This window comes from Eptatretus burgeri, chromosome 8 (genome assembly GCF_056783735.1).
Source record: "Eptatretus burgeri isolate ZD-2024b chromosome 8, Ebu_testis_v1, whole genome shotgun sequence".
Lineage (NCBI taxonomy): Eukaryota > Metazoa > Chordata > Myxini > Myxiniformes > Myxinidae > Eptatretus > Eptatretus burgeri.
The window spans coordinates 23,976,005-23,994,804 of NC_140968.1; the positions used below are offsets into that span (position 1 = coordinate 23,976,005).

An 18,800-nucleotide genomic window follows, 5' to 3' on the forward strand; every position below is an offset into this window, starting at 1 on the left:
TTGCCCATGTTCTACTTTAGGGAATAACTTAATTTTCTTATAACATTCATTTCCATTGAGTATATTCACTTTATCTCTTCAAGCACGAAAGAAAGGGAAGTTCATGATCCCTCCTTTGGTTCTGTAAAATGGGGAGTGCCTTTAAGAGCACAGTCGTGCTGTGAAAATGAGGAAGTATTCTGTGCCCATGTCTCTCATTGTTATATCTTAAATCATCAGAACACTAACAGAACAAAGTTTAGCGAAAAGCAAGCAAAAACAGCTTTTAAACATAGGTTTTTCTCAAAATCATTCAAAGCAAGCTGTTTCATTTTCGTGTTAAAATGAGTCAGTCTGGAGTCAGCCAAGCTGCCTCGCCCAAACCAAGCCAAAAAAATTCCGAAGTAATTTCCTATGTGAGACACCCTAAAAAAGCCATTGTTGTGAAATCTCCCATTACGTCATCAAGTTGCTTATTTAAACCACCTTGCGTGCCGAGTGTGTATTATTTAGAGAATGGTTTGTGCAGATAATTTCTCCGACCTTGGGGATCAATCGTTTTCACAAGATGACAGGTGAGATCCTTAACCCAATTCATTATTTGTTGTTCTATACAGAATTCAATCACTATACAACCAATAATTATTGTGTCTTTTTCTAAAAGGTTGTCCCCAAATAAGAACATCGTTGATAACTGATCTAAAACAGGAGGCCTTTGAATTACACGATGAGTGGCAAAAATGAATGATTTCCTTAAAGATATTCAATCATTCAGAAAAGAATTGAATGACATTTTTGTTGGCTGGCAAGAAGTCCTATCACGTCCTCTGATCTTGAATGAGTTGAATCAAAGGTGAGAAATTCTCCCTCTGTGTCTTTTGGGTGGTCGCTAGACTATCGTTATTCTCAGGTTTTCCGTCTGTTTATTTGTATGTAATGGACAGCTCTGGAGGCCAGAGGAGTAAACCGATTTGGATGAAACTTGACTGGCAGGTTCATACCATGATCTAGTTGTATGCTTTTGAACAAGGTTGCTATGGACGCCACCGTTGCCTAGCAATGGGACTTTGAAATTTGTGAAAAAAATCCGAAAAATATTTATATGTATATATTTTTTTCGAAAATCAAAAATCGCCTTCCGTGCTTTTATGCGCACTATAATCAACCTCTTTGTCAAAAAATTTCAGCCTGATCCGTCAAAAACTGTATGACTAGTATGCAATTATATAGCGACCACCCATGTCGCCTACCGGCTTGTCTGTCTGTCTCTGCGTGTGTGTGTGTGTGTGTGTGTGTGTGTGTGTGTGTGTGTGTGTGTGTGTGTGTGTGTGTGTGTGTGTGTGTGTGTGTGTATGTATATATATATATATATATATATATATATATATATGTATGTGTGCGTGTGTGTATATATGTATGTGTGTATATGTGTGCATGTGTGTATGTGCATGTGTGTGTATATGTGTATGTGTTCGTCTTTTGGCTGCTCCCGTTAGGGGTCGCCACAGCGGATCATCCGGTATGATCCGCATACTGATTTGGCACAGGTTTTACGCCGGATGCCCTTCCTGACGCAACCCTGGTCGCCTCTTACGACACAGGGATAATGATTGGGTTTCGCCATGATTCCGGGCTGCCCTACACCCTCTCAAAGCTCGGCCCAGCGCAGAGCTCCCGTCCTCAAGCGATCCTCCAACCCAAGCCTCCGAGTAGCCGGATTACAGGCGCACGTAATCTACGCCCGGTTATGTGTGTGTGTGTGTGTGTGTGTGTGTGTGTGTGTGTGTGTGTGTGTGTGTGTGTGTGTGTGTGTGTGTGTGTGTGCGCGCGCATGTGTGTACATGTGTACGTGTGTGTGCATGTGTGTATATGTATGTGCGTGTGTGTGCGTGTGCGTGCGCGTGTGTGCACGTGTCTGTCTGTCTCTGTGTCATTATATATATATATATATATATATATATATATATATATATATATATATTTTTTCAGTTTAAACACCTGTCTGGATGAACCAAACACCTGTCTGGATGAACCAAACACCTGGATGAACCTGGATCAAAGGTGGGGGCACACATGGGGGAGGGGCTTGTGTGGGTGGGTGAGGCTTGTGTGTGGTGGAGCTTGTGTGGGTGGGTGGGGCTTGTGTGTGGGTGGGTGGGGCTTGTGTGTGTGTGTGTGGGGCTTGTGTGGGTGGAGCTTGTGTGGGTGGGTTGGGCTTGTGTGTGTGGAGTTTTGTGAGTGGGTTGGGCTTGTGTGTGTGGGGTTTTGTAGGTGGGTGGGGCTTGTGTGGGTGGGTGGGGCTTGTGTGGGTGGAGCAATTTTTAAAAATTAAATAAACATGTGTGTGGGAACTAATAAACTAATCACTAATTATGTGGATATGATGGATGTGGATGTGACTTATGTGGGTGGGGTTTGTGTGGATGTGGCTTATGTGGGTGGGGCTTGTGTGGATGTGGCTTTTGTGAGTGGGGCTTGTGTGGGTGGGTGGGGCTTGTGTGTGTGTGTGGGGCTTGTGTGGGTGGGTGGGGCTTGTGTGTGTGGGTGGGGCTTGTGTGTGTGTGTGTGTGTGGGGCTTGTGTGGGTGGAGCTTGTGTGGGTGGGTGGGGCTTGTGTGTGTGGAGTTTGTGTAGGTGGGTGGAGTTTGTGTGGGTGGATGGGGCTTGTGTGGGTGGAGCTTATGTGGGTGGAGCAATTTTTTAAAATTAAATAAACATGTGTGTGGGAACTAATAAACTAATCACTAATTATGTGGATATGATGGATGTTGATGTGGCTTATGTGGGTGCGGCTTGTGTGGATGTGGCTTTTGTGAGTGGGGTTTGCGTGGATGTGATTTATGTGGGTGGGTGGGGCGTGTGTGGGTGGAGCTTGTGTGGGTGGGTGGGGCTTGTGTGGGTGGAGCTTGTGTGGGTGGGTGGGGCTTGTGTGGGTGGAGCTTGTGTGGTTGGGTGGGGCTTGTGTGGATGGAGCTTGTGTGGGTGGGTGGGGCTTGTGTGGGTGGAGCTTGTGTGGTTGGGTGGGGCTTGTGTGGGTGGAGCTTGTGTGGGTGGAGCAATTTTTTTAATTAAATAAACATTGTGTGTGGGAACTAATAAACTAATCAATAATTATGTGGATATGATGGATGTGGATGTGGCTTATGTGGATGGGGTTTGCGTGGATGTGGCTTATGTGGGTGGGGCTTGTGTGGATGTGGCTTGTGTGGGCGGAGTCAAAAGGGGTGGAGTTTTAAAAAGGGGCCGAGTCAAAAACAAATTTCAATTTATCTTTGTCTTTTGTTATTCCTGTGAATAAAATGAACCTAAAATCTCTTCCCCTTTAAATCACATAATTGGTAAGTCCAACAAACTGTACCGACGACATCAACAATTTAAAAAAGTTCATTTGTCCATCGCTTGGTATAACCTTTTTCAAAATGAGATTTCCATCTGTATATTCTTATTATATCACCAACTTTGAACTTAGGCTTTCTGACATTAATCTCTTTTTCATATTTTTATTTTGTAAATGTTTCTGATAGCTTCGTTTTCGTTGAGGTATGAATCGTGTCGTTGTACTTATCTACAATGTCCTGAATTAAAGACAACCATTGTTGAGAACCGAATTGTGTGAATTTTTTATATAGTCTCTCTTTTAAAGTGCGATAAAAACGCTCAATAACAACCGCTTTTCCTTCATTAAAGGTGCTGTATAATGTAATGTTGTTATTTTAAAGAAAATTCGTAAATGTTTTGTTGAAGAACTCTGTACCCTCATCAATCCACAATTTTTTTAATTTTCTCTTGCTTTTATTGAATATCTGTTGGAAAGCTAACATAAGAGTATTACCTGTTTTGTTTTTCAAAGTAACAACCCACGCATATCTACTCCTCAAATCAATAACGGTTAAAGCATACTTGTAACCCTTATCATAATTGAGTTTAATTAAATCAGCAGACCAGATATAATCAACTTCCTTGGAATAAACTTCCTTCTCTGAAACTTTGTGATTATTGGTTTATGTAATTCATCAGCTAATTGCTCTTCAACCTTCATGACATCATTAGAGCCTATAAGTTTTTTGAATTTCCAAGCCCAAGTTTCAATTTAGCACTGATTATCTTCTTCACGATGAACCTATCAACTTTTCTCTCAAGGTTGGATTTTGTATCAGAGACAAATTATACAACAAGCCGGTAGGCGACATGGCTGCTCGCTCTAGATGGAAAGCTGGCTGCGTGACTAGCCGATATTCATGTACATGCTATCAATCAATTTAGCACAATAAATATGATTATCACAGCCCTCTTAGTTTGCGCCCAGAAACCCGCCTTGTGAAATTTCAGGCATGTTTCCAAAGAGACTCTAACAAATGGCAGCCCTGGTAATTCCATTTATGTATTTGCAAAAGATTTTATTTTTTTTATATGATGCTGTATGACATTCTCCTTGGGCACAAAAAAACAGGTCCCTCGGAGGTCCAGTTTTGGAGGTATTGTTTTTTTGTACAGTCCACAATAAGTGTACGATGTACGATAAAGTATTTTAGCTGTTGCTAAGCAACGGAGGTGTGCATAGCAACCATTCATTTTTGTGTACATGCTAGCCACATTTTACACATTTCACCCAAGTTTCATCAAAATCAGACTCTTTCTCTTAGAGATATTCGTAATTAACCGTTTCTGAAATGTTCGCCATGTACTCGCCCAAAACCTATCTCCTCCTACAAATATTTTTTGTTAGGGCTGCAAATTGGCATGAAGGGAGCTAGATAGATTGCGCACAGAACTCTAAGCTTCGATTTTTTTCGATTTTTTTACCACTTTAAAGGGCTGTTGCTCGGGCCCGGGGTCCCATATTCGAAAGCACACGATTCCCAGAAATATTGGTCCTACCTACCAAATTTCATTGGAATCGGTTGAATGGTTTAGCCCCTAGGCTTGACCAAAGTTTCGTGGACAGACAGATGGAAATGTCCAGAATAAGGGTGCTCTTAGAGCAGCCAACATTTCTCTATCGGCTTCTTGTTTTTCTTCCAACGTTGTGCTTTTTTCCAGAATCAATATTGTGCCTCATGCACACTTCATCAACCCTATTGATAGGTTTTGCTCCACGGTTTAGGATTGTCAGCCTCATCTAATCTTTTATTCAAGTTTGTTCCTGGACCACAGAAAGAATACCCTGGTAGATGCAATTCCCCTGGTATTCCAGTTGTTGTAAATTTACTTCCTGACAAAAACTTTTGTATCTCTCCCCCTTGTTTGTGTTTGGTGAATTCACTCTTTTTTGAGCCACACACCGAACATGTACCTTTTTGTATAACCCTATTATTTTTTACTTTTAACATACGAGATATTTTTACTCTTGCTTTTCTTTTTACATTTTAGACAATAACTCATTTATTTATGTGAAAAATTCCGACAGAGTGCGAAAACCTTTTTAGTTTCCAACATGCACATTTGAATCTTAATTTTTCAAACATAAAGAATCCTTAGAAATGTCTTCACTCTCTCCTCCATTTATTTCAGAAAAAAAAATGTAAAACTTTAATCAAAGTCAATTACACCAACACCATCAATAATATAATCTTTTCCTTCTTTCTCTTCTTTATCTCCACTTTCTCGTTTAAATCTTCTCCCTGAAACCGCTGTTAATAGTCTTGACACATATATTTCTAATTTGTTTTCAGCTTTGTTTTCCTCCTCGGTGCATTGAGATTTATTTATTTTCTGTAATACCTTTGATCTTTTTATAATCTCACTGGTTTCCATTTTTTTATATTTATTTATTCTCTCTTTCCGCCCTCTCCCTCTCCTCCTTTTCTCTCTTCTCCCACTCCTCCTTCTCTCTCTTTTCCCTCTCCTTCTTTCTCTTCTCCCTCTCCTTCTTTGTCTTCTCCCTCTCCTTCTTTCTCTTCTCCCTCTCCTTCTTTCTCTTCTCCCTCTCCTTCTTTCTCTTCTCCCTCTCCTTCTTTCTCTTCTCCCTCTCCTCCTTCTCTCTTGTTTCAGTTTCTTCAACTCCTTCCTCATCCCTTACTATCCTTGAACCACTTTCACCCCTACAATATCATACACATATTCATCTGGTTCTGCGATACTCTTGAATCCACAATTATTTTTCTCATAATAGGAAACCAATAAGATTTGTTGATGATTTCTAAAAGAGTTTTATATTTCATCACCTTTCGAAGTTAATTTTTATTTCATATTTTAATCAAATCTCTATTTGTGGGTTTTTTTAACATCAGTGTAAGGCCAGTTCTTAATTGAAAATTGCCCGTGTCTATGTTCCAATTCATAAGGAATGTAAAATCGAACACCCTTTTCTTGTAGGTATCCTTGAATGCAAAAATTATAATTTTGTTGAAGTCTTCTTGCTGTCATTTACATATCAGAAATATATGACAAATAAATATGATGATACGTAATACCACCCCATCTTCCTGTTGTTAAATCAGTTTGTATTCCTCAACATTGTATAATTATCCAATTTCCTTCCTTCTTTGTCATATAAACTATTGCTTCACCATCATATAATTTCCTATTCCCGAAATCATGTATTTGTTGCTTGCTAATTGTGCTTCCACATATCTCCTGATTCTTACCAAGAGGATAATATTCTTCTTTACGAGACTGATAAAAATCGTGTAGGTCTTCTTGGTTGAATGAAAAAGACCAATTCTATTCGAAATCACACATATTATACCTCCATTTCTCTATTCTCATATTAACTATTCTTCCTTTTTTATAAAATTCAATACTAAGCAGATAATTGAATTGAATAAGAAAACGTGTATAGTTTGTTGAACCAGGTGTTGTTGTTGTAAATTCTACTCCTTTAACAAAACGTGCCGTTTTATTTAGGGATATATATTGTGATAAATCACTTAATCTCACCAAATCATTCGCGTCAGTCGGGCTTGGATAATTTATTAATTTATAAGCATTTCTCATATTAATATTTTTTACTAAACTATATTTATGTCATTCAGCCTGTGCCTTTGTGTAATAATTTGATAAATCAATATCCAGTTCTTGGGATACACCAAAGATAGAACCATCTTTTCAAACATGTCATTTATATTACATTAAAAATAATGTCTTTAAAAATTTATTTTTGTTGAGTTGAAATAACACATAGAGACATAATTGACCACAACACTTGGAATTTAATTCTTGGACTTGAAATGTTTGATAAACACCATTCTGTAAGAATTTTATTACTTCAATAGGTGGTGGAAGACCAAAACTATCAAAATTATATGTCTTGACCATTAAAAATACAAACCCAATGAGAACCGTTCCCATTATTATCTTCTAAGTTCATAATAATACTCTTTGTATGTTTAGACACATTTGTTAATTCATCTCTCATACAAATAACCACATTATGAATTTTTAATTTCTTACAATATTTGATAAGTTCTAAATTTGATGTTGTATTCTTTCCAAATTCTTTAAACCACTCATCAATGCTCATTTATTTATTAGAAAGATATAATCCATTACCCCTTTTAGTTAATCTTACACCTGCTTGTGTGATAGAAAAAAGCATATCTCCAACTAACAATCTCACTTTATCAGGCAGACTTTCAAGTTTTTCAGCAAAATCTACAATTACACCACTTTCATTCATTTGTTTCTCCAACTCTTTGTTATGTTTTCCAATTATTTTTGAGCCTGGAGTTGAGCCTTCCTTTCGTTGGCAGTTTTCACCGCTGCCGAAATACCACCCGTCAATGCTCCAGCCGCACTTAAACCAGCAAATAAAGGAATTAGAAATGGGAGAAATCCTCCACTCATCTCTCTTATTGGATATTTCTTCAACATTGGTTTTGACATTTTAATTTTAAGTGAGCCAGTATTGTTCAAGATTTTCACCTGTTCTCTTGTGAGCAAAACATAAATTCTTACTGCTCCTTTTCTCTGAATTGTATTAACGTTAATCATACAAGACTTTTGATTTTGAATACAAGATGATAGTTTATGAAGATTGATTTGATTAACATATACCCAGTTGGCACTTTACTACTCATTTATTTGTCAAAAAATTATGTGAGACTAATCATAACACCATTATCTGTAATTCTGTTTCTTCCAAAAGCAAACAATATGTATCAACTTCTTCACTCTCTTCTCTTTCAATGTATAGGGAAGTATCCACTCGATTAGACTTTATAGTTTCCTTTTGAGCACTCAGGACAATCGCATAGATTGTATAGACTTGTAAATGCTGTCATATCAAAAATGGGTTCTTTATTTCCATTACTTTCACACACCTTTTGGTAAGACTTGTATGCTTCAGTACAATCATTTTTTCCCAATTAATTTCCAATCTATCTCGTGGATAAAATGTTCCATCTAGAGAAACGTGAAGTTGTTTCACCTTAGCATTATCACTCAACGCATTATTCTTATCAGTAGCAGTATCACCATCTGGTTTAAAAAAACGAGCCACAGATATCGTGGCTTTCCTTCCAGAACGCCCAAATTCCACGTGTAAGTGGTTTGGTTCAGTTTAACGTATTGGCATTTTATTTTAAGGTATGATACATTGAGTGGCTTCTTTGAGTTAAGTCTTCTATTCAACATCTCTTCTGTTTTAAGATTAGGAGTATATTCACTAATACACCAACTGATTTTATCAATTAGAAATTTATTCTGATCAGCAAAAGCATTACCCACACCAAAAAGCAATCTATTTTCATTATCATTCCTTTGCAGTTGAAATCTAATTTGAAGACCATACAGAACTTTATCATGATCACAAAATCCATATATACCTTTAAGAGGAACTGCCACAGTAAAACTATGACCTGCTTTTGTATCATTATACATTCCTTTCCATTGACTATATCCAGGGTCTGTGTTTGTTCCCGTTGCCATATCAGGAATAAAACCTTCGGCAGCCCCCTTTCCCATTCTATCACGAAATGAATATAGTGTAAATTTCATCATTTCAGATATCGCAGAGACATAATCAACCGCTTCAACTTCTTGTGTTCCAATGTCCAAACAAATACTATCAAACATTTTCCAGAAGATATCATTTACGAGTGTCATGTTTGTGTTATTCGCAGCCTTAGTGAATGTAAATTTACACAACAAGAAACTTTTGGTTAGATTCAAATAAGTTTGTTGATTATTTATTTCAAAACTTTTTGTGCCATTTGCATTCCAGTCTGTTCCAGTTATTGCATTTACCTTGAAGTAGTCTTCTTTTTTAGTAGAGTTTGAGATGACAATGAATGGTATCATCCAAATCATACATACTATCAATTGCTTCCATACTTGTATTTATTTAGGAAAAAAGATGTTAAAACTTTTGAAACCCTGACCCAAGTATTTGAATTATTTTCTGTCATTCTTGGGGAGACAACTGAGTTTTGCCTTTCTTAATTTCTTTTATTGCTTGCAATTTATGAGATTCCTTTTGGCCATCATTTATACTCTTTATAGCACCCACTACATTTCCCACAGCAGAAGCAGTTGAACCAATTAGGTCTTTATGATTAAGAATAGTTGAACCTATACCCATTAGAGTATCAATTATCCCATCTCCTCTTCAAGCTTCTTCTTATATTGATTTACCAAAAGAGATAAAACTTAAGAAAGCAGTTGTTAATATTCAAAACAAAGATAATAAATGTTTTCTATGGTCTGTTCTTGCTCACTTACATCCTCCACAATGGAAACCTGAAAGGGTTGAACATTATAAGAAATACGAGAATACATTAAATGTTAAAGATTTGAAGTTTCCAATGTCATTGAGAGATATTCCTAAATTTGAGAAAATGAATAATCTATGTGTTAATGTATATGGATTAATGGATACAAACAAAGTTCAGATATTTAAAATTTCAAACAACTATAAAAATGATGAAACACACAATGACCTTCTCTACTTTACTTCAAAGGAAAAAAAATCACATTATGCTTTCATCAAAAAATTATCAAGATTAACCAAATCACAACTATACAAGAGAAAATGTAAAACCTATCCCCCAAGAGATGTCTCAACTCCTTTCATACAAAAGAACGATTAAATCAACATTCAAAATATTGTAGTAATCATAAATCAACCGCAATCAATTTGCCAAAAGCAGGTTCAAATATATCATTCAAAGATTTTAACAAATCTATAAAACATCCGTTTGTGATATATGCTGATTTTGAAAGTATCCTTGAAAAGATAGATACTGTTTCTCCAAATCCAAATAAATCATACACAAATAAATATCAAATATACCATCAGAGATGGGGAATAATCCCCCGCCATTGAAAAATAATTGAAATCAAATAAGCGGTTTTCCATTTATTACAAAAAACATTTTTTTCAAGATGGCCACCCCAGTCGGCTATCTTGGATCCGGCCATGCCCAAAATCAATAGGGTTCTTCGTTTTCAGGTGGTACACGTGTGACCCAAATTTCAAATCGATATGGCGAAAAAACATTTTTTTCAAGATGGCCACCCCAGTCGGCCATCTTTGATCCGACCACGCCCAAAATCAATCGGGTTCTTCCTTTTCAGGTGGTACATGTGTGACCCAAATTTCAAATCGATATGGCGAATAAAACATTTTTTTCAAGATGGCCGCCCCAGTCGGCCATCTTGGATCTGGCCACGCCCAAAATCAATCGGGTTTTTCCTTTTCAGGTGGTACATATGTGACCCAAATTTCAAATCGATATGGCAAACAGTTTATGAGTTATCTTACTCACAGCTATAAATGTTGACGCCATAAATGTTGACGTCCAACCAGCCAGCTGGACGACCGCCCCAGTCGGCCATCTTGGATCCGGTCACGCCCAAAATCAATAGGGTTCTTCCTTTTCAGGCGGTACATGTGTGACCCAAATTTCAAATCGATATGGTGAAAAAAACATTTTTTTCAAGACGGCCGCCCCAGTCGTCCATCTTGGATCCGACCACGCCCAAAATCAATAGGGTTCTTCCTTTTCAGGTGGTACATGTGTGACCCAAATTTCAAATCGATATGGCGAACAGTTTATGAGTTATCGCACTCACAGCTATAAATGTTGACGCCATGCCAGCCAGCCGGCCAGACGGACGACCGCCCCAGTCGGCCATCTTGGATCCGGCCACACCCAAAATCAATAGGGTTCTTCCTTTTCAGGTGGTAAATGTGTGACCCAAATTTCAAATTGATATGGCGAAAAAACATTTTTTTCAAGATGGCCGCCCCATGTCGGCCATCTTGGATCTGGCCATGCCCGAAATCAATAGGGTTCTTCCTTTTCAGGTGGTACATGAGTGGCCCAAATTTCAAATCGATATGGCGAACAGGTTATGAGTTATCGCACTCACAGCTATAAATGTTGACGCCCAGCCAGCCGGACAACCGCCCCAGTCGGCCATCTTGGATCCGGCCACGTCCAAAATCAATAGAGTTCTTCCTTTTCAGGTGGTACATGTGTGACCCAAATTTCAAATCGATATGGCGAACAGTTTATGAGTTATCGCACTCACACCTATAAATGTTGACGCCCAGCCAGCCGGACGGACGGACGGACAGCCGGACAGCCGGACGGACGACCTGGGTGATAACAATATCCCCCTTCAGCCACATGGCGGGGGATAAAAACATACTCCTTGTGGTTTCTGTTATTATATCAAATCATCTGTTCGTGATGAATACAACAAGTTAGAACTTTATAGAGGAGAAGATGCCTCAGAGGAGTTTGTAAGATGATTGGGAAAAGACTGTATAAGACCAAGAGAAATAATGGTTAAAACCTAAAAACCAATGTCATTAACAAAGGGAGTGAAAAAGGCATTTAGAAAGAACAGTATCTGTCACATTTGTGAGGAGAAAATTTAGGGAGAGGTCAAAGTTTGGGATCATTGTGATCTTACTGGAAAATATAGAGGTCTAGCTCATTCCCGTTGTAATCTTAATTACAAGCCCCCAAACTTTATTCCTGTCTTTCTTCACAACAACGCTCACTATGACACATCAATTTTTAAATGAACTTTCAAAGACATCTGGAGATATTTCTGCCATTCCTAATACAGATCAAAAATACATCTCATACATCCCCCGTAACCCATATCAGATTTCTTGACACATACAAGTTTATGGCAAGTCCATTATATTATCTAACAGCATCAAATATTAAAAACTTACCGAATCTTAAATCACATTTCTCAAATCAAGAAGAGAATCTTAAATCACATTTCTCAATCTCTCGTCACAAAAGGGAACATATCCGTATGACTACATGGATTCATTTGAGAAGTTTAAAGAAACACAACTTCCTTCAAGGGAAAGTTTCTGTAGCAAGTTGAATAAAACTCATATTTCCGATAGAGATTATACACAAGCTAAAAAGGTTTGGGAGAAGTTTAATATAAAGAATCTTGGAGAATATCATGATTTGTATCTTAAAACTGATGTATTGTTAATGGCTGATGTGTTTGAAACTTTTAGAACAGTCTGTCACAATAAAAATTCTTTTGGATTTGACCCCGCTCACGATTACACGGCCCCGGGTTTGGCTTGGAGTGCTATGTTAAAAATGACAAAGCAGAATTTGGAATTAATCAGTGATATAGATATGCTTTTAATGATAGAGAAGGCTAAAAGAGGAGGAATATCTCAAGTATGTTCCCAGAGATATGCTAAAGCAAATAACAAATATCTTCCTGATTATAATAAGAATGAGGACAACTCTTACCTGATGTATTATGATGCTAACAATTTGTATGGGTGGGCTATGTCTCAATCTTTACCTTATGGAAAACTTAAATAGGTTAAAGAAAAACATTATGAAAAAGTTTTACAAGACATTGTTGTCTCCTCTCAAAAAGAATTGGATGAAGCTAAAGTTGGATATTATTTTGAGGTTGATTTAAAATATCCAGAAGAACTGTATCACAAACATAAAGACCTATCTTATGCCCCTGATAAAGAAAGTCCAAGCAAAGAATGGTTACGTGATTACCAACAGTCATTTAATATAAACGGTAAATCTCCAGAAAAACTACTTACTACATTAAATGATAAAGAAAGTTATGTTTTGCATCAAAGGAACTTGAGACAATATTTAATTTATCTGCTGGGTTGAGAGTGCGGAAAAGTGATAAGATTTTGAAATTTAAACAAAGTCATTGGTTAAAGAAGTGTATTGATTTTAATACAAAAAGGAGAACAGAAGCAAAAACAGATTTTGAGAAGGACTTTTATAAATTAATGAATAATGCTGGATTTGGAAAGACTGGAAAATGTTAGGAATCGACAAAACATAAGACTTGCTACATCTTGGAAACAGGCTTCAAAGTTAATTAATAGACCCAGTTTTGAGCGAGCGGAGGTGTTTTCAGAGAACTTTTGTGCTATTCATTTGAAAAAAGAGAGTATTGAAATGGATAAACCATTTTATATAGGAACATCAATTCTTGACTTGTCAAAGTTGTTCATGCATGACTATTACTATAATAACTTAAAATCAAAGTATAAGGATAATGTGTAATTGTTAGATAAGGATACAGATCGTTTTATATTAGAAATTAAGACAAGTGATGTATATGAGGATATGATTGATAATATTAATATATGATACATTATTTCCTAAAGTAGAACATGGGCAAATATTCGTTGGTTCGCTCTTTGAGTGGAATGAAAATATGAAAGGGAAGAAGTGCTTTAATCAGTAAGTCTCAATCTTTCATAGTCTCAATTTTACATTTGCTTTTATGGGAGGGAAGGGGAGAGGTGAGGAGAAAATAAGTCTCAATTTTACATTTGCTTGTATGGGAGGGAAGGGGATAGGTGGGGAGAAAATCAGTCTCAATTTTACATTCGCTTGTATGGGAGGGAAGAGGATAGGTGGAGAGAAGATCAGTCTCAATTTTACATTTGCTTGTATGGGAGGGAAGGGGATAGGTGGGGAGAAAATCAGTTTCCTATTTTAGGCTTTTGGGGCTTGAGTCAGAAAGATTTTTCCTTTTTCCCCATTCATTTGAATGGGAGTCCCAGAAACCCCATTTATCATCTACTTACGCACATGCTGCAATAATCTCGCAACCCTTCTGGGTGAGACTGATAAAACCTAACTAAGAATGGGTATGTGTTCATATTTGAGTTGTTGATAAAAATTGGAAACCATGTTGTGTGAAATGAGTGGGAATGTGTGGTGATGACCGAGAACAATTTATAATTCGCAAACAAATTGCAATCTGAACAAGTTACATCAAATCAATGAGGTGTTTTGTGTAAACATTAATCTAAGGATCGGAGCGGAGCTTCCAAGTCAAATACATAATCAGTGTACTCTCATGTGGATTAGCAGAGAGGAAAAAATTCTGGTTAAGGGTTTTCTGCACGTGGAGGTTGGATCGACAGTTCCTCCTTCCATTTCATCAAAGCTAATTTTCCACATTAGATCCAGTGTCTTGCTTTTTTTATACACAGTCAAGGCTAATGGAAGAACTGGGCTACAGAACAGATCAGGACACAACATAACAAAGAGAACGGCAGGTGAAAGGGGAAATGCCAACAGCAGGGCAGAGGGAGAAAGTAGATGGAGTCAGACAAACAAGGGATGCAGGTAACGATGAGGAGTAAGGCAGAATGCAAGGGGTGGACAATATGGATACAGAAGCAAAATTTTGAGATGGGTGGGGGTGGTTTAACAAGTGCAGAGAAGATCATGGTTTTGGATGAGGGGTGACTTGAGATGGTGGTGAACAGCTGTCTTGAAGACATGAAGGGAAGAATGAGTTTGAAGAGAGTGTGTAAGTTGAATCCACAAGCAGCGGGGGGAAAAAAGAGGAACGAATGAGTGGAGATGAGCAGTGGTTCTGCATTTTGGGAGTTGAACAAGAAGAAGGTTACTGCCAGACCCTGTGCACAGTGCAGAAACATGAGAGGGACAGAGCCAAAAGAGGGCAGAGGGTGCAACACCAAAAAGGTGGTGGTAGAATACATTGAGTTCACCAACCTGCCTGTGATGTGAAAATAACAGGCCTATACACTCAGCTTCATGACTGGAGATCCCAAAGATTCTGAGGGCCTTGCTTTCCATGGCATCAATAAGGGAAAGGAGTGAGGCAGGGGCGCCAGGCCAAAGGGGAGAGCAGTACTCCATAAGCTGCGAATGAAGGCCTTGTAGGTTGTCAAAAGTTCACACTGGCCAAGGAAAGGCCTTGCACGACGAAGGATGCACATTCAGCGGCTGGCTTTGAAGGAAATCTTCGAAACACAGTCTGCCCAAGAAAGGTCATGGCTGATCGTGAGGCCTAAAAGTTTGAGCGAGTTAACCTCTTCAAGTGGTTTGTTTAGGAAGTCGATGTGAGGGTTTGCTCAGCGGTCCTTTCGGAGAGACAGAGTGAGTGTGTGGGATTTGTCGGGGTTGAAAGATGCATTCTAAGTGTTGGACCAGTTCCTGATTATATCAAGGTCTGCAGAGAAACAATAGACTGCTGCCTGCCTGTCTGAAGGATGAGAAATGATGCGGCAGAGGGTGAAATGATCAGCAAAGAGACACGGAGGATTTTCCAAGGAATCTGAAAGATCATTGATAAATATGAGGAACAAGACTAGGCCCAAGAGACTGCCTTGGGGCACTTCAGCCTTGACGGGAGAGGAGATGAGAGGATGCCGTTAAGAGCCACATGCTGAATAAGGAAATGGAGGAAGTCAGTGAGCCATGAGGGGAGGTAGCCATGGATGTCATACACAGAGAGTGTGGAGATCAAAGTGAGGTGTGAGACTGTATCCATCCATCCATTGGGATCATACTCTGTGCAGAGCATGAGAGTGCTGCCTAAGCAGTCTCCTTGGCTATTGGGCACAATCCTGGACTGGTTGCCACTCCGACACAGGATACCAGCAAGCTGGCACTCATTTTGCCGACCTCGGAAGGATGACAAGCAGAGTCAACCCCACCTAGTATGAAGTCAACAGCCGAGCGGGATTTGAACTCAGGATCCTAGGATCCCAAGCCCACCACCCTAACCATTAAACCAACAGCAAAGATTGAGACTGCATCAAAGACTCAAAATATGTCCAGAGACAGCAGTGATTTCATGTCTGAGACTGAGGGCTTCCATCCATTGTTGGGAGGGAAGAAGCAGCATGTCCAAGGTAGAGTGACTGGGTCAGCTGTTTTTGGATTCGCTATACATGCTTGATATCCCTTATCCCTTATTGTCGGGTTTTCCGTGTGTGTGTATGTGTATGTGTGTGTGTGTGTGTGTGTGTGTGTGTGTGTGTGTGTGTGTGTGTGTGTGTGTGTGTGTGTGTGTGTGTGTGTGTGTGTGTGTGTGTGCAACGTGAGGCTCCACAGCATGAACCAGCAAACCGATTTCGATGAAACTTTGCCAACATGTGGAATATATATTGGGAATGTGCGCGTTTGAATTTCGTTGCCTAGCAACCACCCGTTGCTGTGCAGCGGCCGAAAAACCGCGTACAGTATTTTCAATACTCATCCTTCAGTTTTGAATGTAGAGAAACGAGACTTCGGAATTAAACACTTCGACATATTTAGAAAATTTTACTCGAGCCGATTTTTGATTGAGGTTTTATTTTTCAAATGGTAGTCCTTCAAAAATCGGGTGTCTATTCACCGTCATTTTTTTATGAGGAGCTCAGGAAAGTGGGCGGAGCTTAGCGAAAGTGGACGTGGTTGATAAAAAGTGGGAGTGGCATAGGAAAGTGGGCGTGGCTTATGAAAAATATTGTGTGGCTCAGGAGGTATGGTCAAACAAGAGCATTGAGAGAAGTTTATCAGGTTTTCCGTGTGTGTGTGTGTGTGTGTGTGTGTGTGTGTGTGTGTGTGTGTGTGTGTGTGTGTGTGTGTGTGTGTGTGTGTGTGTGTGTGTGTCTGCAATGCGTGGTTCCACAGCACAAACCAGCAAACCAATTCTTTTTCAAATGGTAGTCCTTCAAAAATAGGGTGTCTATTTACTGTCATTTTTTTATGAGGAGTGCCAATTGGCAAAATACACAATAGGAAAAATCTTGCCAGGCAGAGGAACAATTGTATGTGAACCAATAAGTCTTGGCAATGAATCTTCGTCGGTGGATAGGTCAGAATGAAAAGCATAGTATCCAGTGCTTCGATCCTAGCGAATCCCTCGTCGCCTACCGGCTTGTCTCTAAACTTAAAGGGCAACAAAAAAAAATTCAAAAATTGAGGATGACTCGAGTTGAGCAATGTTATTCTTTTTTCCACTTTCCATGCGTTCATGGTGTATACAACATCAAGCAGCGACCACAACTTCGTGACTTTATTCGTAATTTTTGTGTAGGCAGCTACGTTTTGCATTTGTTGTTCCCTCATTGGGTTATACGTCAGTATCTAACCTTCTTTGCACTCTTTCTTTCAGCTCTTCCATGAGCATGAATATCTGTATAAAAAAAATTAAAATATTCAATAATGATCATTCTCAAATTTTGCTGCCAGTTTAATTTCCCTATAAGCACCGCCACAAGGAAGAAATGCAGAAAATAGGAAGATGACAATGAAGACAGAGACAAATATACAATATACATACAAGTAGAACTTCCAAAATGCATTTTGAAAACCTCAATAATGTTTAAGGAACAGCACCTCATCCTCCTGTGACAGGGGGTTATTGATGCTCAGGTCTTGGCCCTTTTCCTCTTCATGTGGGTTGGTGATGTGCTGCAAACGCACACGTCACAGAGACAGAATGTACGAGCAAGACAGTTAATGCTGGCACAAATGGAGGTTGTTCTCTTGTGCATGCAAACATCTGGCAGTTAACTTTGCAACCCACCTCTTTCCACAAAACGCTTAACCACCTGTTAAAATAGTCGCCTGCCCACAGCCACACCCCGATAGCATCGTTTTGTGATTATTCAATTCCTTCGTAGCTGAAGATGAAAACTAATTTTAAAACCAAGAGCAAGTGAATCCTTCATACTGACTACACAATGTTATTATCCCTTGACAATCATTAAAGATAATTAAACTCGTTATTGCACCATGAGTGGACTTCACAATATCCTCAGAATGAGCACTTAGGTTTTTTTCCTTTTTTTTGTTTAAACGATAAGCCCGTCAATGTCACGTTTTCATCTACTCATGAATGAATGATCATTCATCAAATCGTCATGATAAAAATAAGATACGAGATGAAGACTTTGGCAAAGAGAAGAGCCAATCCAATTTCATTAAATTACTTGATGATTACAGTCAATATTGTAAAGGAAATGACTCATAAGGGTTAATTAATCAGAGTAGTTGTCTTTTAATCTGCATGTTTACATTGGTTGCATCATATTTTCCCAATTAGCGCTGCCAGATTCGGTTGTTTCGATGAGATCATAATATCCCTTCAAACCCCATGTAGTTTCACTGACTATATGCCCCCCACCTCCCCTCTAATCCATTATTTAATTAGGCTGACGTTCCACCTGTGAGCAGGTCACGGTAATGGTCACGGAAGCCTCTTGTCCGTGTGAGGGAGGTCGACATCTGGACACCGATTGGGCCCGTGAAGCGACGTGCTGCATCGACCATGCTGTCACGTGTTGTCTTCCCAGACAATGTAAGTGAACCATCGAAAACACTCAATTTGGCACAAACATGATTGACGGGGTACCAATGAATGGCGAGAGCAACGTCACACGAAGGGGATTTTAACAACAGCTCCAGGGAAGGAAAGAGAGTTTAGCTCAGGGTCGCAGCAGGATGTGCTGCAGAATCAGTTGCACCCTGAGCCCCGAACTCGGTGCGGGAGCCTGGAGTCTATCTGAAAAACACTGCTCATAGAAGTGACATTGTCCGGATCCCAAATACTTAACACAACAAAGCTTGAGTGACCCATCTCTCAGCCCACTGT

The 18,800-nt window shown here is 39.1% G+C and overlaps 1 protein-coding gene across 7 annotated transcripts in view; it reads right to left on the minus strand.

Moving 5' to 3' along the window:
- Positions 1–18,800, minus strand: part of TBC1D5 (TBC1 domain family member 5) — a 123,277-nt gene that overhangs the window by 54,878 nt on the left and 49,599 nt on the right. For all 7 annotated transcript variants that reach the window (XM_085891175.1, XM_085891174.1, XM_085891171.1 and 4 more), the window contains one exon: positions 17,543–17,617. In XM_085891175.1, the coding sequence (XP_085747301.1) occupies positions 17,543–17,617 (75 nt within the window). The remainder of the gene's footprint in view (positions 1–17,542; positions 17,618–18,800) is intronic.